Genomic DNA, 22,339 nt, shown 5'->3' on the forward strand with positions numbered 1-22,339 from the left:
GTGTACTCGTGTCTCACTGCATGCCAAGCAGCTGATTATGAATTTGTAAAGCAGGCTATACTCCAATCTTATGAACTAGCTCCAGAGGCTTATAGACAAAAGTTTATGAGTTTAAAAATATCAGCAACCAAATATTATCTGGATTTTGTGCATAGGAAGGTTGTATGATTTGATCGGTGGTGTGCCGCAATGAAAGTAGAAAATAACTGATTTATTGAGGGAAATCATTCTGATTGAGGAGATTAAAAATTGTGTTCCTGATGATATTCAAGAGTACTTGGCAGAGAAAATTATAAAAACTTGGCAAGAATTGGATAAATTTGCAGAGGAATATACTTTAACCCACAAGCCTAAGTGAACATGAGGGAAAACCATTCAAAGGAATACCGCTGATAATGCAAGTAGAGTAGAAAGAAAATCTAGAAGTGAGGTAAGGAAGAATAGTGAGTGAACAAAAAAATTTCAAGGATTATTTGCCACTATTGTAAGAAGGCAGGGCACATAATAGCAAATTTTCTGTAGTGAAAAGGAAGAAAGAGAAAGGGGTGGTACCAATTGCCTGTGTTCAGAGTGAGAAAGTTAGGGATATTTTTAATCTGAAGGTTTCATTTCGGTTAAAGAAGGATCCAATCAAGTGCCAGTTAAAATCCGGCAGGATACTGGAGCAGCCCAATCGCTTGATTTAAGCAACGTTTTGAATTTTGGTGAGGAGACCGATATGGGAGATGTGAATTTAATAAAAGGCATTGGTGATGAAGCAGAGCCTATACCTTTGTATAGAATATTGATGAAATCAAACTTAGTTAATGGCCCGGATACGATAGGGATAAGATCAAGTCTGCTGGTGGATGGAGTTTCTCTTTTGTTTGGGAATGATTTAGCAGATGGCAAAGTCATACCTAGGGTGAAACTCACAAGTAAGCCATTGGTTTATGAGTCTGAAAAGGATTTGAAAATCTATCCTGCGTGTGCCATTAATAGAGACATGTCTGGAAAAAAGGTAGAGGTAGAAAAAGTCTGTGATGATCCTGTAGTGGAGGCAAGCATTGAAAACAATCTTTGCTGTTCTCAAGAGAGGAATTAATAGCCAGACCAAAGCATGATCCTGATTTTGCTGGGATAAGGGATAAGATTCTGTCTAACCAGGAAATTGAAACTGTCCCAGTAAGTTACTTTGTTCAAGATGGAATATTGATGAGAAAGTGGAGACCACAAGTGATACCTGCCAGTGAAAATTGGGCGGTAGTAAGGCGCGTTGTAATTCCCAAAACTTTCGGGAATTAAATATTAAATTTGGCTCATGGTGCACCTTTAGGAGGTCATCTTGGAGCAAAGAAGACGTTAGAAAAGATAAGGAAACAGTTTCATAGGCCGAAATTAAGCAAGTATGTTGTGAACTTTTGTAGAACCTGTCACACTTATCAATTGGTGGGCAAGCATAATCAAGGACTACCAGTGGCACCTTTACAACCCATCCCTGCTTTCTGGGAGCCCTTCTCATAAGTAATAGTGGATTGAGTTGGCCCATTTCCATAAACCAAAGCGGGAAATGAATATTTGTTAACACTCATGTGCACAGCTTCAAGATTTCCAGAGGCTATGCACCTAAGAAACATTAAAGCAAAGACAATTGTGAAGACTATGCTAAAATTTTTCACACTGTTTGGCCTACCAAGGGAAATTCAATCGGACCAGGGGAGTATATGGTTATAATCATATAACCACTTACAGCACAGAACAGGCCAGTTCAGCCCTACTAGTCCATGACGTAGCAAATCCCCACCCTCCAAGTCCCACTGACCAGCACCCGGTCCATACCCCTCTACTACCCTCCTATCCATGTAACGATCCAGTCTTTCCTTAAATGTAACCAATGATCCCGCCTCGACCACGTCTGCCAGAAGCTCATTCCACATCCCCACCACCCTCTGCGTAAAGAAATTTCCCCTCATGTTCCCCTTATAATTTTCCCCCTTCAATCTTAAACCATGCCCTCTAGTTTGAATCTCCCCCACTCTTAATTGAAAAAGCCTATCCACATTTACACTGTCTGTCCCTTTTAACACCTCTATCAAGTCCCCTCTCAATCTTCTACGCTCCAGAGAAAAAAGCCCCAGTCTGCACAACCTATCCCTGTAACTCAGACCCTGAAATCCTGTCAACATTCTCGTGAACCTTCTCTGCACTCTCTCTATTTTGTTTATATCTTTCCCATAATTTGGTGACCAAAACTGTACACAGTACTCCAAATTTGGCCTCACCAATGCCTTGTACAATTTCATCAAAACCTCCCTACTCTTGAATTCAATACTCCGATTTATGAAGGCCAACATTCCAAATGCCTTCTTCACCACACCATCTACCTGAGTATCAGCCTTAAGGATACTATTTACCATAACTCCTAAATCCCTTTGTTGCTCAGCACTCCTCTATTGTCTACAATTCAATGTATATGACCTATTTAAATTTGCCTTTCCAAAATGTAGCACCTCACATTTATCTGTATTAAATTCCATCAGCCATTTCTCAGCCCACACCTCCAGCCTTCCTAAATCACCTTTTAATCTACAGTAATCTACCTCACTGTCCACAACACCACCAATCTTTGTGTCATCCGCAAATTTGCTTATCCAATTCTCCACACCTACATCCAGATCGTTAATATATATAAAATAATAGTGGACCCAGGACCGCACCCTGAGGAACTCCACTAGTCACCAGCCTCCAATTAGACAAACTATTTTCTACCACTACTCTCTGACACCTCCTATCCAACCACTGCTGAATCCATTTCACTACCTTTTCATTTATACCTAATGCCTCCACCTTTTTTCCTAACCTCCTGTGGGGAACTTTACTAAAGTCCAAATAGACAACATCCACAGCTTTCCCTTCATCAACCTTTTTCGTAACCCCCTCGAAGAACTCAATCAGGTTTGTCAAGCATGATCTACCCCTGACAAAACCATGCTGATTACTCCCTCTCAATCCCTGTACCTCCAAAAATTTGTAAATAGCATCCCTCAGAACACTTTCCATCAACTTGCCCACTACAGACGTCAGACTTACAGACCTATAATTCCCAGGATTGCATTTGGACCCTTTCTTAAACAGAGGAACCACATGCGCCACTCTCCAATCCTTTGGCACAATCCCTGTGGCCAATGACATCCTAAATATCTCTGTTAATGGCCCCACTAACTGTCCACTAGCCTCCCTGAGTGTCCTAGGGTATATTTTGTCCGGTCCGGGAGATTTATCCACCTTTATCTTTTTTTAACACAGCCATCACTACCTCCTTGGTTATCCTTATATGCTTCATGACCTCCCCACTATTTTTCTTTACTTCAACTGGTTCAACATTTTTTTCCCTAGTGAATACCGAGGCAAAGAAATCATTCAAAATTTCCCCCATTTCCTCAGACTTCTCATTCAGCCTACCCTCGCTATCTACAAGGGGTCCAATTTTATCTCTCACTAATCTTTTACTTTTAATGTACTTATAGAAACCCTTTAGATTTATTTTTACCTGTCAGCCAAAGCATCTTCATGCCTTTTTTTGGCCTTTCTAATTTATTTCTTAAGATTCCTTCTACACTCCTTGTAGTCCTCCTTCAATTTCTCAGCTCCCTGCTCTTTATACCTCTTGTACACCACCCTTTTTCTCCTAACCAAATTTACAATATTCCTCGAAAACCAAGCCTCCCTATGACTTCCGGCCTTTCCTTTGATCCACACGGGACATGACTACTCTGTACCTTCAAAATTTCTTTTTTTAATATCCTCCACTTTTCATTAACATCCTTACCTGAAAATATCCTGTCCCACTCAATACTCCCGAAATCCCTTCTTATTCCTTCGAAATTTGCTCTTTTCTAATCCAGAACCTCAACTTTAGGCCTCTCCTTGCTCTTCCCTAAAACTACCCTAAAACTAACAGAATTATGATCACTAGACCCAATTGGTTCTCCAACATTAATGTCCGCTACCTGACCTAGCTCGTTCCCTAACAGGAGATCCAGTATTACACCATCCCGAGTCGTTTCTTCTACTAACTGATTTAGAAAACAATCTTGAGCACATTTAATGAACTCCAGCCCATCCAGCCCTCTAACCGTATAGGTATCCCAATCAATGTGTGGGAAGTTAAAATCTCCCATGATCACTACCTTATGATTTTCACACATATACGTTATCTCCCTACAAATTTATTCCTCTAATTTTCTTGGCCCATTTGGTGGTCTGTAATACAACCCTATTAGCACCCTCTTGCCTCCTCCACCCCTCAATTCCACCCAAACAGCCTCACTGGTTGATCCTTCCATACCATCCTGCCACCTCACGGCAGTAATGTCCTCCTTAACAAGCAGAGCAACTCCTCCTCCTTTTTTACCCCCCGATCTATCCCATCTAAAACAAATGTATCCTGGAATATTAAGTTGCCACTCCTGCCCCTCCTGTAGCCAGGTCTCACTAATTGCCACAATATCATGACGCCAAGTATCTATCCATGCTCTCAGCTCATCTACCTTGTTCACTATGCTTCTTGCATTAAAATATATGCATCTCAGAGAATGACCCTCACATATATTCTCTTTTTTACCTTCTACCCTAATCTCCATCCTACCTTTGTTATCTTTTTTATTCCTATCTAGGTGGCCATTCTCCCTGGACACTGCTCTCACACTCTGTTCCCCCCCGCCCCGCGAAACTAGTTTAAACCTTCCCCCACAGCTCTAGCAAATCTGCTTGCCAGCACATTGGTCCCCCTCCAGTTCAAGTGGAGTCTGTCTCTCTTGAACAGGTCCGACCTTCCCCAGAAAAGATCCCAATGATCCAGAAATCCTATCCCTTGCCCCATGCACCATCTCTTTAGCCACATATTCATCCTCCACATCCTCCTATTTCTACCCTCACTAGCTCATGGCACGGGCAGCAATCCAGAGATTACTACCTTGGAGGACCTGTTTTTTAACTTCCTACCTAATTCTACAAAATCCTGTTTCAGGACCTCATCCCCACTTCTAACTAAGTCATTGGTCCCCACATGGCTGTTCTCCTTCCCCTTGCAGAATGCTATGTACTCAATCAGAGATATCCCTGACCCTGGCACCAGGGAGGCAACAGACAAACCTGGATCCCCGATCTCATCCCACAAACCTTCTATCTGCCCCTCTGACTAATGAGTCCCCAACTAAAAGAATCCTATTCTTATCCTTCTTTCCCTTCTGAACCTCAGGGGCAGCCCCTGTGCCAGATACCTGACCCCCATGACTCGTCCCTGATAGGCTGTTCCCCCCAGCAGTATCCAAATCCGAATACATGTTGCTGAGGGGCACTTCCACAGGGGTACTCTGCACTAGCGCTCTCCCTCCTTTCCTCACAGTCACCCAATTCCCTGACTCCTGCCTTCTAGGGGTGACTGTCTCCCTGTAACTCCTCTCTATCACTGCCTCTGTTTCCCTTATGATCCTCAGTTCATCCAATTGTACCTCAAGCTCCCTAACACGGTCACTCATTATATGCAATTGGATGCACCTTTTGCAGGTGTAGTCATCAGGAACAGCTGTGCAGTCTCTGATTTCCCACATCCCACAATTGGAGCACTTAACTACCCCAACTGACTCCATTTCCTCCTTTCTTACTATAATACCCTTTACTAATAAGCTCCTTCTTAGCCCCTGCTCCTCGCTAGCGGCTCCCTCCTTTTCTACTCCTTTTATTAACCCCTTACCAATTAACCCCAATTAACTCCCGGCTCCTCCACCTCCTCTCACCCGACACCAGGCACTGACTCACTGTCTCCTCCGACCCCGAATCTGACCTGACTGAGCCCAAGTCCCGGTAAGTGCAGCTTTTATTCTACTTACCCTCTGATGCTGTCTCTTGGCTCCTCCTCCTCTCACCTGATTCCAGGCACTGACTCACTGTCTCCTCCGACCCCGAGTCTGACCTGACAGACTCTGATTGTCTGGAATAGTTCAACAGGGTGTATGAATTGGGAACCCATCAAATTTGTTGTCTGCCTATCATCCTGAAAGTCAAGGGGCCTTGGAAAGGTTCCATTTAACTGTGAAAAATATGATGAGGGCTTATTGCATATAAAATAATAAGGACTGGGATGAAGGAATGCATTTGTTTGCTGTTAGAGAGCTAACTCAGAAGTCACTTGGCTTTAGTTGATGTTTGGTCATGAAGTCAGGGGTCCATTACTATAGTTGAAGGAACAGTGAATACATAATGATATATAATCAAATCTGTTGGATTATGTTTTCAAATTTAAAAACAGATTACGTCAGGCTTGAGAGATGACAAGGAAAAATTTTAAAACTGGTAAGGGAAAACTGAAAATTTGGTTTGAAGAAATAGCAAAAATTAGGGACATTAAACCTGGCAACAAGATATTGGTTTTGTTTCCAATGCAGTCAAACCCTTTGAGAGCTCAGTTTTCAGGACCAATTAAGGTAAAATAAAAAATTAACGATGTCACCTATGTCATTGAGATGCCTGATTGTCGAAGAGAGACACAGGTCTGTCACATGAACATGCTTAAAACCTTACTTTGTGAAAATGACTGAGGAGGATACTAGGATCCCAATCAATGTGCTAGTTATAGATGAAAGTAAGGAGGAGATGTTTCGTGAAGGTCACTGAAAGGTTTGCAAAACTTAGAAACTGTTAATGCATTTGGCTAAATCAGAAAGGGAAGAAATGAAGACATTACTTATGAAATTTAAGGATAAATTTCTAGATGTTCCAAGAAGAACTACAGTGGCTTGTCATGATGCAGAGGTCAGTGATGCTAAGCCCATTAAGCAGCATCCTTACTGAGTTAATCAGAAGAAGAGCAGATTGTTGGATCAAGAGGTGGATTATATGCTCAAAAATGACATCATCTGAAAATCAAGTTCAAATTGGAGTTCACCCTGTGTTCTGGTGCCTAAGCCAGATGGCTCAATTAGGTTTTGTACAGATTATTGAAAGGTAAACAAGGTGACAAAGACTGAAGCATTCCCTATCCCCAGAATAGATGATTGTATAGATAAGGTGGGAAATGCTAATTTTCTTACAAAGATTGATCTCTTAAAAGGATACTAGTGTGTTCCTTTGACAGAGAAAGGCAGGGAGATTTCTGCATTTGTTACACCTTTGGGATTGTATGAGTATAATGTCATGCCTTTCATGATGAAAAAAGCACGTGGTTCATTTCAGAGAATGAAATGCCAGCGGGGGAGAAGGGGGCTGGGGCAGCCAGCGGGTGAATACAGAGCTCGAGCCAGGTACCAGCATTGACTCGAGTGCCGTACTCCCCCACCGGCCGCCCCAGCCCTCTTCACTCCTGCCGATGCTCCAGCCTCCTTCTCACCCACCAGTCGCTCCAGCCCCCTTCTCACCTGCTGGCCAATCAGTCCCCTTCTGCCCTGCCAGCCACTCCAGCCCCTGTTTGCACCCTGTAGTCCCCACGCTGACAGCCCAGCCAGCATGCAGGATGTTGGGGCAGGGGCAGCTGGGAGGTGCTGTCAGGCGCTGACTGTTGACCGTTGGTGTGCCTCGAAAGGAATAAATAATAATTTTGATGGATTTAGAGAATTGATTTTAACTGAGGAAATTAAAAAGTGTGTTCCAAATGAGATTAAATTATACCTGGATGAGAGAGACATGGGGACATGGCAACAGGTGGCTAGAGTAACAGATGAATTTGCTGATTCACAAAAATACATTCCAGAATAGTAGGCATTTTCAGAGAGCAGATGTAGAACAAGATTTATCTGTTCATAAGGATAGAATGGAGTTGGATAGTGGGCCTGAAATAAAGTCTGAAGAAAATGTTAAAAGGAAAGATGAAGGAAAGGTAGGAAAGGACAGAACATCTGCATTTGTTCGTTATTTTTGTAAGAAACCTGGACATGTGATTGTGAATTGTCTAGTCTTGAAAACAAAGTAGATATACTTTGTTACATATAAAGGTGTAAATATAATGTATAAGTAAGAACTAAAGGGAAATAAAAGGGAAGAAAGGAAGTAGAGGGGAAACAAAGAGGGTGAGCTTTCTTATATGTGAAGATAAAAGTCTTTTCTGGAGGGGATTGGGCGGGAGAGAATAACAGTCACTGCGAAATCAGTTAATGCTTGCGAGCAGGTTCGTAATCCAAACGGAGAGGGGAGTTATGGTTGCCCAGCAAGGGACAAGGGGCAACTTAGAGAGTCGGGTGGACATTTGGAGTTAAGGGAATTTTAGATGTAGGAGTTATTGAAGTATTTTATGTTTTAAAAGTGTTGTCATATATTGAGTTCAAAAAGGGAAAACTGAGAGATGAAAATAGGGAAAAGGGGAATGGTGGTGGTGAGGAAGCAGAAACGATGTGTAAACAGGATATGAGATGGCCATGTTGAACTATATGACTATAAATATTAATGGAATATATAACCAAATTAAATGAAAAAGTCTATTAAATTTCCCAAGAAAGTAAAAATAGACATAGCATTTTTACAGGAAATCCATCTAACTGAAGTGGAACATAATAAATTAAGGAGAGACAGGGTAGGGCACATAGCGGCAGCATCATATAATTCAAAGCCAGAGGTGTAGCTATATTACTAAATAAAAATGTACCAATCAAAATAGAGGAGGAAAAAATAGATCCAGCAGGGAGGTATGTAATGATAAAGTGTCAGATATATTCAGAATTCTGGAATTTAATCAATGTATATGCACCTAATAAAGAGGATCAAAAGTTTATGCAAGATATTTTTTTTGAAGACTGTAGATACCCGGGGGAATATATTGATAGGAGGGGATTTTAACCTTAATTTAGATCCAATGTTGGATAAAACTGGACAAAAGACTAGCAAAACGAATAAAGTGGCCACATTTATGGTTAAGTCAATGCAGGAAATGAAACTTATGGATATATGGAGGAGGCAGAACCCAAGGGAGAAGGAATACTCATATTATTCGAGTAGGGCATAAAACATACTCAAGGATTGATATGTTTTTGTTGTTGGCACATATTGAAGGGAGTTAGGAAAACTGAATATAAAGCTAGATTGTTTTCTAGAACAGTTGGAAAGGGAGATAATATGTACAGAAAAAGAACTAGCTACAAAGGATGATATAACAAAAAGAGAATTGGCGAACAAAAAATAAAATTCAAATCATTACAAACGTGTAAGGCAGTGAAGAACATAATGAAAATAAAGCAGAAATATTATGAGCTAGGAGAAAAAACACACAAAATATTAGCCTGGCAACTTAAAACAGAATAAGCTAAAAGAATTGTACTGGCAACAAGGAAAAAGGACAAACAAATTACATATAATCCAACTGAGATTAATGAGAACTTTAAGGAATTTTATGAACAATTATACCAAATTGAGAAAGAGGGGAAAGATGATAAAATAGAAGAGTTTTTAGCTAAAATTGAACTGCCAAAATTGCAAGAAGAGGAGCAAAGTAAACTGATAAAACCATTTGGAATAGAGGAGGCACAGGATATATTAAAAAAGCTGCTGAACAATATAATGCCTGGACAGAATGGATTCCCAATAGAATTCTATAAAACATTTATAGAGTTATTAATTCCTCCTCTCTTAGAAGTAATGAACCAGATAGAAGAAACACAAAACTTGCCAGATTCATGTAAGACAGCAATAATTACAGTAATACCAAAGACGGGGAAGGATCCACTAACACCAGCATCATATAGACCAATATCTCTACTGGATCAAACTGGATAATGTCTGTAAATTTATTAATCTAATTCATGCCGTTCACGGAAATAAGAAGCCAATAGTGGCTGTAGCTTTAGATGTAAAAAAAGCCTTTGACAGGGTAGAATGGGATTATTTATTCAAAGTATTACAGAAAAATATACTAATTGGATTAAAGCATCATATAATGGACCATTGGCGGTAACAGTAAATGGATATGTATTGAACCAATTTAAATTAAGTAGGTCAACTAGGCAGGGATGTCCACTATCTCCCTCACTGTTCGCTTTAGCAATAGAACCATTGGCAGAACTGATAATAACAGAAAATAAAAGAAAAGGAATAAAAATAAAGGAGGAGTATAAAATCAGTTTATTTGCAGATGACATCATAGTATATATTACAGAACCAGAAATATCAATAAAAGAACTACATAAGAAATTGAAGGAATATGGAGAAATATTGGAATATGGAGAAAGATAAATGCAAATAAAAGTGAAGCGTTGCCAATGAGTAATGCAGATTATACAGAATTTAAAAAAGAATCACCTTTTAAATGCAAACGCAAGCAATCCGATACCTAGGTATTAGATTAGATAATAATTTAGGCCAACTGTACAATTAAATTATCAGCCACTAATAAATAAATTAGAGGAAGACTTAGAACATTGGAAAGAATTACCACTAATGTTGATAGGGAGGGTAAATTGCATTAAAATAAATGTCTTCCCAAGGATAAAATACTTATTTCAATCGTTAAGCATTAGATAAATTAACAATACAACCAAGATGGTTTACAGTTACCAAACTTTAAAAATTATTATAAAGCAGCACAATTAAGGTATTTATCAGATTTTTATCAGACAAGGGAAATACCAGATTGGACTAAGATAGAGCTAGATAAAATAGGGGAGAAGGAATCGGAACATAAAAGGTATATGTGGGATATAAAGTGGGATGGAAAGCTGATACGATATAAAAGCTCACCAGTATTGCATCATTTACTCAATATATGGAAGAAGATTCACTTAGAAAGAAAAAACAAATTATTAACTACCAAAATTATTATTGATGCAAAATCAGCTAATCCCATTTATAATAGATAACCTTTCCTTTAGAGAATGGGAGAGAAAAGGAATTAAAAGAATAGAGAATTTTTTGGGGGGAAATAATTTATTAACATTTGAACAAATGAAGTACAAATATGTTTGCATACCTTCAACTGAAAGTCTACTTAAAGGATAAATTGGGAAACAGACTGAGATTACCAGAAGGAATCAGCTTTGAATATGTGATTACAGAAACAATGATAATAAAAATGTTTTTTTTTCAAGCTACAAGAGAAGGAAAATGATGAAATAAGCTATAAACCCAAACAAAAGTGGGAAAAGGATTTAAACATAAAGATAAAAAAATGAAACATGGGAAAAGTTATATTCTGGAAACATGAAGAATATAATAAACACAAAGTTATGCATGATACAGTATATTTGGTTACACAGGTTATATATCACGCCCCAAAAGTTAATATAATGGGATCCTACATTATCAGATAGATGTTTTCGCTGTAAGAAGGAAATGGGAACAACAGTACATGCAATTTGGGCATGTGAGAAAGTGAAAAAGTTTTGGGAAGATCTAAACCAGGTATTAAAGAAAATCACAAAAAACAACATACCAAAAAATCCAGAGATCTTTCTTCTAAGTAATTTAAGAAGTAAAGAATTAGGCCTCAAACTGGATTAAACACAAAAAAGATTTATTATGATAGCCTTAAGTGTAGCAAAAAAATGTATAATGTCAACTTTGAAATCAGAAGAGAGCCTGAGAGTATAGCAATGGTATATGGAAAGGAATGAATGTATTCCATTGGAAAAAATTACATATAATTTAAAAAATAAAGTCACATTATTTGAACAAATTTGGGAACCATACATGGAACACAACAGAGAAGGCTTACCGAGGACCTCCACCCCCTAAAATGATAAAATGATAAGAAGACAAAGTGACTTGATCCAGAGATGACACCATTTTCATGTTTATTTTCATTGTGGGTTGACATTGTTCAATGGTTTTATTGTATTGTATATGTTGACATTTAAGGGGTATGGAGAGGGGTGGGAAGGTAGTGGGGAAAAAGGTAAGAAAATGCCACTGTGTATATTTAAGAGGGAAATGTTTGTATGTATTTTGATTGATATGATTGACAGTGTGAAATTTTAATTTAAAAAAAAAGATTATGGAAACAGAATCTTGTGTAGGTAACCTTAAAGAAACCAAGATTCCTGTGTGCCTGTCAAGCTCAGCAATTTTGGGAAATTTGGAAGTTAGGTCATTTTAAGAGTTATAAGAGCAGATGCATTTGAAAAAATTACTTTTGAAATACACAAATTTGTTTCCTGATGTTCCAAAAAAGACACCAGTGAACAGATGTCAAAGAGGCAAATTTAATAATACAGCAACTATACAGAATAAACATTCAGAAAAGTAAAATAATGGATCAGGAGGTGGAATATGTTTTGAGGAATGACATTAATGGACCTTTGAACTCAGATGGGGGTTCTCTTTGTATTTTCTACCAAACCAGATGGAACTGCTATACAGATTATAGAAAGGTTAATTCAGTAACTAAAACGGTTACTTTTCCTATTCTAACAATAGATGACTGTTTTGATAAAATTGGCAAAGCTAAATTTCTTACTAAGTTGTATTTGTTAAAGGGTTACTTATGTGTGCCTTTAACTGAAAGAGGAAAGAATATTTCAGCTTTTGTAACATCCGGTTTATATGAGTATAATGTGTTACCATTTGGCATGAAAAAAAGCCCCTGCAACATTCGAGAGGATGATTAATTCGGTAATCCAAGGGTTAACTCATGCAGATACTTATATTGATTACTTGGTCACAAAAAGTGACACATGGGGAAGAACATCTAAAGCAAATGGACAAATTATTTACAAGATTATCTAAACTTAACTGTTAATTTAGCAAAGTGTCAATCTGCAATTACCACAGTAACATACTTGGGTTATGTAGTTGGCCATGGCAAAGTTGACATGGTCAATAAAATTTCTAGGTTTTCTACTGTAATGGAAGATTCTAACCTGTTTTTTCTAAACTTGCAGCTCTGGGTTCTGCAAGGCTGAGAACCTGCTTGTGTTTTAGAATCAGCAGACATAAGCTAAATTCCACCAAGGGGCCAGAGATGCTGTTATCTGACGAAAGGACATCTGTGTACCAAGAACATTTAATCTTTCTGCTTGTTTTGCTCACAGACTGTCAGAGGCCTAGCCTTGATGCCAAATAAACCATTGTGTTCAAAGTGATAAGCTGAAAATTATGTTATTCGTTAGAAGCCTAGCATGCTAGCTTGCTTGCTTATCTTTCTTGCTGTGCTGGGAATAGATGCTTGGGTAAGCAGTTTTTGGGTAATATAAGCCATGGTCCCGCTGCTGAATTTGGAGACTCTCCAAGAGGTGGCAACATCTCTCAGCAAGAAGAACTTCTGGAGTCAAGCCAATGTCCCGGTCAGAGGAGGTGGAGAAGTTGCTACCGGTGCCCTGACAACCAACTACAAATGTGCAGTCGTTGCCTCACTTTGGCAGTTGGGACCAGTCGAAGCGTTGATAAGTATAGTTGGGAAGGGCTTGCATATTGTAGTGTGAAATCAGCTTTTGAATTTGTAATAAACATTTGTATAATCTGAACTGCTCTCAGTGTGTGTGTCTATTTTCTTTTGGTAGCTCAAACACTGTGACCAATCTAAAACGAATAAAATGAGAGGTATAAGTTTACCCAAGACAATTGGCGCAGCGAGCAGGATTGATCTCAAGATGTTTCGCCGAAAGAAAGGGGTGAGCCCTGAGCAGTTCTTGATTCCTGGATGGACTTCCAAAGACGATGGGTTGGCATGTTGGTCAATAGCCTGACTTTGTTGGGACCACCCATTAATTGGGATGAGAAGTTAGATTCATCAAATGCACCTCTGGGAGAGCGGGTTGCCACTCTCCTTCGAGAAAGTAAATTTCCTGATGAAAAGGCGACTCTGACGAACGGTTTTTGGTTGCTGGCCACAGCCTTACGCCACTCCGTTCAGTGTGAAGCAGAATCAGTTCAAAGAGAAGTAGAATCTCAGCGCAAGAGAAAGCAATTAGAGGAGGAGCTAGAAGCCATGCGACAACGCTATTCATTGATGAGTGAGATTGTTCGCACCAGTCAGGAAGGAGCCAAAGAATGGGAAGATAAGCATGTCCAAATGATCTGCCATAATATTAAACTCCGGCAGCAGCTCTATGCAGATAAGGAAAGGCAAGGAGTAGAACCCGATCCATATCGTATTCATTCCATGATAAGGAATAGTGATGATCCTGATGTAATTGAGGATTGGGATGGGAATATCTGGAATGATGACCATGGTAATAATGCAGATATTCCTTAGCATGTGTCTAACATACTACCCTCTCCACCTGCTGTTCACGCCCGGCCATTAAGGCAGCAGACTTTCCAAACAGACAGAAGGGAGGATGATGTAAGGGTAGAGATGGAAGGGATAGATACCCCGGTCTCCCAAGTGGACCCAGGGGAAAATACCCAAACCCTTCTTATGCTCTATGGCCTACTCCCTCTACAGGATGGCCTCAGCCTCCTCCCCTAGACTGGGTGGAGGGCCCTGTGGGCCAAAGTGGGAACAGAGGTCGGAAACCGTCAATGATCCGTGATTTCTCTGTAAAAGAGCCGGCTGCCATTGGAGATCGATTTAGGCAAAAGGCAGGAGAAACTCTGGCAGCCTGGTTCCTGCGTGTCTGGGAACAAGGAGGGGGTAATGTATTTTTAACCCCTGAGGAATTGTTGGGATTAGGAACATTGTCTACTGATATCAGGGTCACTGCTGAGCTGCGGGGTAGAGGGAAAGAGATGGATTACTTACTTACTACTCTAGGGGATGCCCTGCTACGAGTATACCCATCACCAGTAGATTGGGATTTACATTTGCAGAACAATTGGAGAACCCCAGAGGAGGGTATAGCAGTAATTCGTCAACAGGCCCTGGCCTTTGCCTTGTATGCAGGGCGTTTGAGGCTATGGGTACATGGGGGGAGCCCTGATGAAGAGATATTCACAGTTGGAATGCATAACAGATTGGTTCGTTCCGCCCAACCTACTATACGGGGGCTGGTTCTGTCTGTAACTAGTCCACTAATTGGGCACCCTGTGTCTGAGGCGGTGCATGCCTTATCTGGGCTTCGAGAATTAGAATTGGGAGGTAAAATTCACTCACATACAGCCCAGGTTAAATCAGACAAGCAGGATGAAAAGAGAGGGCCTGCTGCTAATAATGGAGTGACAAGAAAGGACCTTTTTCTAACCTTGTTAAAGTTAGGCGTACCTAAAAGTGATATTGATGGGAAACCTACTGCAGTCCTTTATGCCCTTTATAAGAGAAAGGCAGGGGAACATCATCCCCAGCTGTTGAGTCCTCCTGGCCCAGCTGTGCCCTCTGCTCCCACTGCTGCTTCTATCGAGCCAGCTTCTCCTGCTCCAGTTACCCGTGATGAGGTACAACAAATGATTAACAAGGCTCTTATGCATAATAGTGGCATGTGGGCCTGGAAGCCCCCGAACCCTACTAAAGCAGGGTGCACGTGTCTACTCCATTGAGATACGGCGGATACACGGGGACCCACGGCCCTACATACCGTTAACAGTTCATTGGGGTGGGGGAAATGCCGCCAATATTTGGCCTTAGTCGATACTGGTGCGGAGCACTCGGTGATTCCGGGTAACCCCGACCTCTGGACTGGACTGACCTTTCGAATTGAGGGGTTGGGAGGAGCGGTCACCCTGGTAAAGGAAATAAAAGTCCGTGCCACTGTGGGTGACAGCCCTTCCCCTATCTGGTTACATGCCCTCGTGGCTGCTACTGACGAGTGTATCCTGGGTATTAATATGTTGGCCGGTACGGCCCTTAATACTAGCCAAGGGGGATTTGCATTTGGAATTTGGACTATTACAAAAAACTAGTAGTGGGTCAGGCTAAGTGGGATCCTGTGATGGTGCCACCCCCCATGAAACCAGTGTTCATTCCACAATATCGCCTCCCTGGAGGGCAAGAAGAAATTAGTGCCACCATTGATGCTTTGCAAGAAGAAGGGGTAGTGAGGCCCGCAAAGTCACCCTTTAATAGCCCTGTTTGGCCGGTCCAGAAGCCGGACAGCTCCTGGAGAATGACAGTTGATTATCGTTTTTTGAACAAACATGCCCCACCACTTGCTTCAGCAGTTCCAGACATTGTTACCCTTATTGAAAACATTGCTACTGGGAACTCAGGAACATGTTATGCTGTCATTGATCTCGCTAACGCCTTCTTCAGTATTCTTATAGCTGAAGACTCACAGGATCAGTTCGCCTTTACCTGGAAAGGGCGCCAGTATACCTTCACGCCTCCCTCAGGGGTATGAACACTCTCCCACTATTTGCCACAGCCTAATTGCCCGTGACCTGGAGACGGTGCCAGTATCTCCTTCCCTCGTAATTCACCATTATATTGATCATGTGATGATCCAAGGGGCCATGGAAGAGATGGTACAGGAAGGTTTGGAGAGTGTCCAAGATACCTGATGCAAAGAGGGTGGGCCATTAACCCCGCCAAGGTGCAGGGCCCGTCCCAGACAGTTATTTTCCTTGGAATTCAGTGGCATGCTGGAGAACAAGTGGTTCCCAATAAAGTTCGCAATAAAATCGCAGACTTGGCCACTCCTACTAACAAAAAAGAGACCTAGCGTTTGCTGGGGTTATTGGGATACTGGCAACGCCATATTCCACACTTGGCATTGCTTTTACATCCTCTGTATAAGGTTACCTGAAAGAAAACAGACTTTGTATGGGGTGACGATCAGGAAAGGGCATTCCAGTCTGCCAAGCAGGCTATTCTTCAGGCCCTGCCCATTGCTCCCCGCATCCCAGATACTCCCTATGAACTACAGGTCTCCGTTACTGATGATGTGGCCTGCTGGAGCCTCTGGCAGAAACAAGAGGGTCGCCGAGTCCCGCTAGGATTCTGGTCACGTACCATGTCTGAGGCTGCCACTCGTTATTCTGCTTTTGAACAACAGTTACTAGTCTGTTACTGGGCCATGCTGGAGACTGAAAGAATGACAGGTGATGCAGATGTTCAATTGCGACCTGCACTTCCAATAATGAATTGGGTTCTGGCTAATGATGCTAATCTAAAGATCAGGCGGGCGCAGCAGTCTTCTATTGTTAAATGGAAGTGGTATATTCAGAGTCGTGCAACCAGGGGGCCTGAAGGGATGGGCCGCATACATGAACAGGTGACTGATCTTCCATCTCGTCATGAGGACCTGCCTTGCCCCCTCCTTAACCCCCTTCACCAGTTCAGTGGGGTAAACCATATGATTTGCTCACTCCAGCAGAACAAGAGGATGCCTGGTTTACTGATGGTAGCAGCCAGTGGGTGCAAGGAAAGCAAAAATGGAAAGTTGTGGCTTACCATCCCAAGTCAGGAACTCACTTATCAGAGGAGGGGGATGGTGGCTCCAGTCAGTATGCTGAGTTGAAAGCAGTCACTTTACCACTAGATCCCCATGATCACCCTCTTCGCCTGTTTACTGATTCCTGGGCTGTGGCTAATGGACTTGTGGTATGGATGCCTGATTGGCAAAAGAATGACTGGATGATTCATGACCGCCCAGTGTGGGGCAAAGAGCTGTGCCAGCTGTTGTGGGATGCTTCCCACCACCGTGAGATAACTTTGTATCACGTTGATGTCCATACTAATGTGGCGACTAACATGGCACAACATAATGCAGTTGCAGATCAGCTTGCCACTATCAACCGTGCTGATACCTCCCCCTGGCTCGATAGGCACATGTACAGAGTGGTCACTTGGGGGAGAAGGGATCAGCTATGTGGACTCGTACACATGCTTTACCCGTCCATCAGGATGATGTCCGCATGGTCGTGCGTACATGCCCAGAATGTCAACTTGTGAAGTTCCTCCTGGTTCGCATGGCCGAATAAAACGGAGTGCGTGCCCAGCTGCGGTTTGGCAAATTGATTACATAGGCCCTATGCCAGACTGCATGGGTAAACGTTATGTCCTAGTAATGGTTGACACCTTTTCAGGCCTGGTTTTTGCCTTTCCCACCAAGATGGCTGACCAAGCTAGTACTATCCAAGGACTAAATCATTTAATTTCTCATTATGATGTTCCAGAGGAGATTCAGTCTGATAATGGCTCGCACTTCCCCAGGAAGGCAATCTGTGATTGGGCAAATGACAACGGTATCTTATGGGTTACCCATATTCCTTATTACCCGCAGGCTGCTGGGTTAGTTGAACGAATGAATGGCTTACTGAAGGAAAAAATTTGTCTGTTAACACCACTGGGAACCCTGAAGGGTGGTGCCATTTGCTGCAGCAGGGAGTTAACAATTTGAATCGTCGCCCTTTGAAGGGAGGTACACCTTTCCACCAACTTCTTCACGCTTCTGAACTACAGCCTATTCCAGAGGAAAAATAATCATTGCCCCTCACTCCCGAACTAGAGAATGCCGGACAAAAAGTATGGATGGCACCACCAGGTAGTGGCCCTACTGTAAAAGGAGAAATAGTGACACCTGCCCAGGGTAACACTCAGTGGGTAGCTATTGAGGGACAGGATGATTTAGTCTGTTTAAACACTGAACGCTTATGGTATCGTGAGTGACATGTGTCAGGCTTATTTGTTCCAGGTTCTCCGTTTTACGCTTGACAGCTGGCTTAACAGCTGCTTCGGTGCCAACAATTGGATTTGTAATAACGAGGACGTTCCGAGGGAGTTGTCCGTGAGAGACACCGTCTGGTGCATTACATCAAGGAAGTCCTCGGTCACCCGCCTCAAGTGCAGCTTATATCGATATGTTATTGCCAGTGTCGGTTCTTATATTTTGTTTGTAGATGGACCAACTGAAGAGGTTGCCCCCTACTTCTATGATAGTAGTTTTTGTACTCGCTTTATATCTTATAATAACTCTGATCCACCTGTTGCTAAGTGGCGAAAGGATTCCAGTTCTGTGGAGGGTTGGTGGTCTGCCTCACCATCAAACATTGCTTCAGATTTGTCCGACAATTCCTTTCTCCATGTTTCCTATGCATACGCTCACCGATTAAATGTTTCTGTGGGTTTGTACCATAGGCCTTTTGGATGCTGGAACATGATCCCCATTCCTTTCACCTGAAAAGAAGTTGCTGCCTGGAAATATTTTGACCCCTCCAAAGGCAGAGATTATATTGATGTTGATCAGCCTGTGCCTGAGGAGGCTCGTTTCTTTAAGATGAGTGATATTTTGGGTATTTTCCAAGGATGGCATATTTCTACCTCCTCTTATAATATTACACACCCCTATTTTATTGTTTTCCAATATGTGAAGGGCTCTGTTTTTGTAAATTCCCTGTCAAACTTCAGCAGCGGGACCATGGCTTATATTACCCAAAAACTGCTTACCCAAGCACCTATTCCCAGCACAGCTGTAGAGACAGGTCATTCGGTGTATTTAAGTCAGCGATCTTGATTAGCATCAAAGGCTATGGGGAGTGAGGCTGAGAGGGAAAAAGGGGTAAAACACAGGATTCTGTTGACACATGGTTAAGTGGGAAAGAAACAAATGCTGGAGAAACTCAGCAGAGCAAACAGTACCTTTACATAGCAAAGGTGAAGGGGGAAGGGGGAAGGGAGGACTATAGATGATGGTTCAGCTCATGACCAAGTGCCGGGCAGACCTGCTGGGCTGAATGGCCTGTTTCTGCTGCCCGGTACCAGATCGGGACTGCAGCGCTCAATGCTGCCGAGAGGACGACTCCCACCACCTGGCGTGAACCCCGGAGGGGCGGTCTGGGTCTGTCCGCGGCGGTTTGGACGGGGACAGAGCGAGTACCTGATGTTCGGGCCCTCCGCCAGCGCCTCCCCGTCCAGCGGGCTCCCGGCCGGGTCCTGCAGTTGCACCGAGTGTCGCTTGGCCCCGGGCTGCGCTGCGCCGTTGCAGCTCCGGGCTCGGAAGAGCTTGGTAAGGCGGCTTCTCAGCGAAGTCCTGCGGGAGCGGTCGCTCAGCGGCTCGTCGGCCTCCCCCAGGGCGGCGGCGGCGGCCGGCGGTTCCTCGCCCAGGCTGCGGCACAGAAGGTGGAGGGGGCAGTCGGCTCCGGGCCCAGGCCCGGCCTCCAGTTCGGCTCCGGCTTCCTCCATCGCCCCGAGTACCAGTACCGCGTCGCTGGTCTCCTCGGCGGGGGCCCGGGCACCCGGCCCGGAGGCGGCGGCCAGGCCCAGGCCCGCGCACTCGCAGCCTGCCCATTCCTCTCGGCCGGGCCCCACCGTGAAGTCGCCGAAGTCCCGGGCCAGCTCGGACACTCGCTCGTCCCGCCGGCTGCGAGGCCGGCCCGGGCAGCGCCGGTGACGCGGGCACAAGCGCGGCGAGGCGGGCCGCTCGGCCCCTCCGCCCGTGGCCCGCGGGAGCTGCTCGGCGGCCGGCACCAGGTTCCGGAAGACCATCAGCTGCGGCCGCGGGCCCTTTGTTGCGGGCAGGTCCAGGTGCTGCTGCAGTCTGCAGGCGGCATCTTGCAGCAACGTCGCCGGGCGGCGGCTCCCATCATAGGGCAGCGGCTTCAGCCCCGAGCCCCCCGCTGCTGCTGCCGCCGCTTCCCCCTCCTGCAGATTCGGAGGCACGACGTGCAGTAACACAAACCCAGCGGCAGCCTGCGCATTCATGCTGTCGACCGACCGACCGTCTCTCTCTCTCTCTCTCCTTGTATGTGTGCTGCCTGATTAGTGCATTAACTATTTATCCTCCTCCACTTGCCACAGAGCCAACCCCCTTCCATGGCTTGGACCTTCTCTCCCATCCACCTGCCAGTCCCGGGACCCATCAATCATGGGGGAAAATCAACCAGAACCTTCATCAGACACCCCGGTGTTTAAAGCCACACTTACTAACACTTCCGCAAATTCAATGCAATCTCCTCCTAATATCTGCACTGACGTTTCTTGTAGGTCAAGATACCAAGCGAGTTGAAACAAAATTCAAAACCACTCGCTCCGAAATAAATACACCGGTTCACCAAAAATAATTTTTTTAAACAAAACTTTATGTAAAACTTTTTAAAACAACGTAAAATCAATAGCAACAACAAAAAAAAAGGTACGGGAAAGTCGCCTTTAGCTTGAACCGATCTACCATCTCCCACTGGAAGATGGAGACCCCGTTTGTGACCCCAAATGGAATTTGGCAGAACTGGTACAGGCGCCTGTCTGCCTTGAAGGTGGTATAAGGCTTGTTCCAGGGGTGGATGGGGAGTTGGTGATAGATCGTAGCGGGCTATCTCGTTGACCAGGTTGGCTATCCTCGTAAGGGATAAGGATCTGGCTGAATGTACCGGTTAATGGTCTGGCTGTAATCCATGCAGATCCTCAGCTTGCTGCCCCCTTTTGACCACCAGGATTGGGCTTTCCATGGGCTGTTGCTGGCCCTAATGAAGTCTGTTTGCAGTGCAATAGTGCCTACTTCTGGTGGCTATTGTTTTGCAGTCTGGTATGAGGTGTGAGAATAGGACAGGAGGGGCAATGCACAGCCTGGAGAGGCGCATGTTGGCCGGGGCTGGTTGAACAGCACACTGTGGAGCATGAGTGGGGGTAGGGCCCCCCCCCCCCCACCCCTGAAGGTGAGGGTTATGCTCTGCAGATGGCTTTGAAAGTATAAGCCCAGGAGGACTGGGCCGCAGAGTTTGGGCATGACCAGGAGGCCGAACACAGTGTATGTCTCTTTCCCCCCCACCCTCCCCATAGTCAGATTGGCAGAGCAGCACCCGAGGGTATTAATAGTTTGGTCCTAGGAGGCAAAGGCGATAGGCAAGGTGTGGGGAGGATTTTGAATTTTAGGGAGTGGGCCACGCTTGAGTGAATCAAGCTCTTGGTGCGGCTGCCACTGTCGATTAGGCACTTTGTTACCTGCTTGTTGATTTTTCCCATTCTAATCTATCAAACCCCTTTTCTAAAATTTATCTAGTGATTAAAAATTCAATTTAATTCAGATTTTTTTTCACAATGTCTGTTTTGGGATGGTGGCATGAACATTTGTTCAGTATGTTGTAATACTAGAGTTAAGTTGATGTGAGAATATATCTTTGTGAGCTCTTCCTTGGGAGAAATGTCCATTCCTCAGAGAAAGAGAGAAATAGATCTCATTGGGTTTTTCTTATGAACTCAGTAGTTGACACAACATATATATTGACAGGCAACTTCAATCAGATTATGAATAAGATTACTGGCTTCCAACCATCCTAACAGACATCATTCATGTGTATATTGCATAAGTGTTATGAACCCAAAGGACCCCAAAACCAAGCAGCAATAGATATCCACCACAACAAATGGTTACTTAAACAAAAGTTGCTTTTAATTATCTTTAAACATGAAAACAAAATCAAATTTTAACTTATCACTATTAACTTTACCTAACTTAACCCTCTTCTAATTCTAAGCACAAATGTATGTAATGTGTGTGTACATTTAAGAAAGGTTCTTTGGTTCACAGTTTAATCTCACCTCATTCTTCTAAGTTCACTGGCTGCAGGCAATTCT

General features: G+C 43.4%; 1 protein-coding gene across 7 annotated transcripts in view; it reads right to left on the reverse strand.

Moving 5' to 3' along the window:
• Positions 1–20,677, reverse strand: part of LOC138750168 (suppressor of cytokine signaling 7-like) — a 64,060-nt gene extending 43,383 nt beyond the window's left edge. For all 7 annotated transcript variants that reach the window (XM_069912322.1, XM_069912324.1, XM_069912321.1 and 4 more), the window contains exon 1: positions 19,647–20,677. In XM_069912322.1, coding sequence (XP_069768423.1) covers positions 19,647–20,470 — 824 coding nt within the window. In that variant the 5' untranslated portion in view covers positions 20,471–20,677. The remainder of the gene's footprint in view (positions 1–19,646) is intronic.
• Between the last annotated feature and the right edge of the window lie 1,662 nt (positions 20,678–22,339).

Source organism: Narcine bancroftii (assembly GCF_036971445.1).
Source record: "Narcine bancroftii isolate sNarBan1 chromosome 12 unlocalized genomic scaffold, sNarBan1.hap1 SUPER_12_unloc_2, whole genome shotgun sequence".
In the NCBI taxonomy this organism is placed as follows: Eukaryota; Metazoa; Chordata; class Chondrichthyes; order Torpediniformes; family Narcinidae; genus Narcine; species Narcine bancroftii.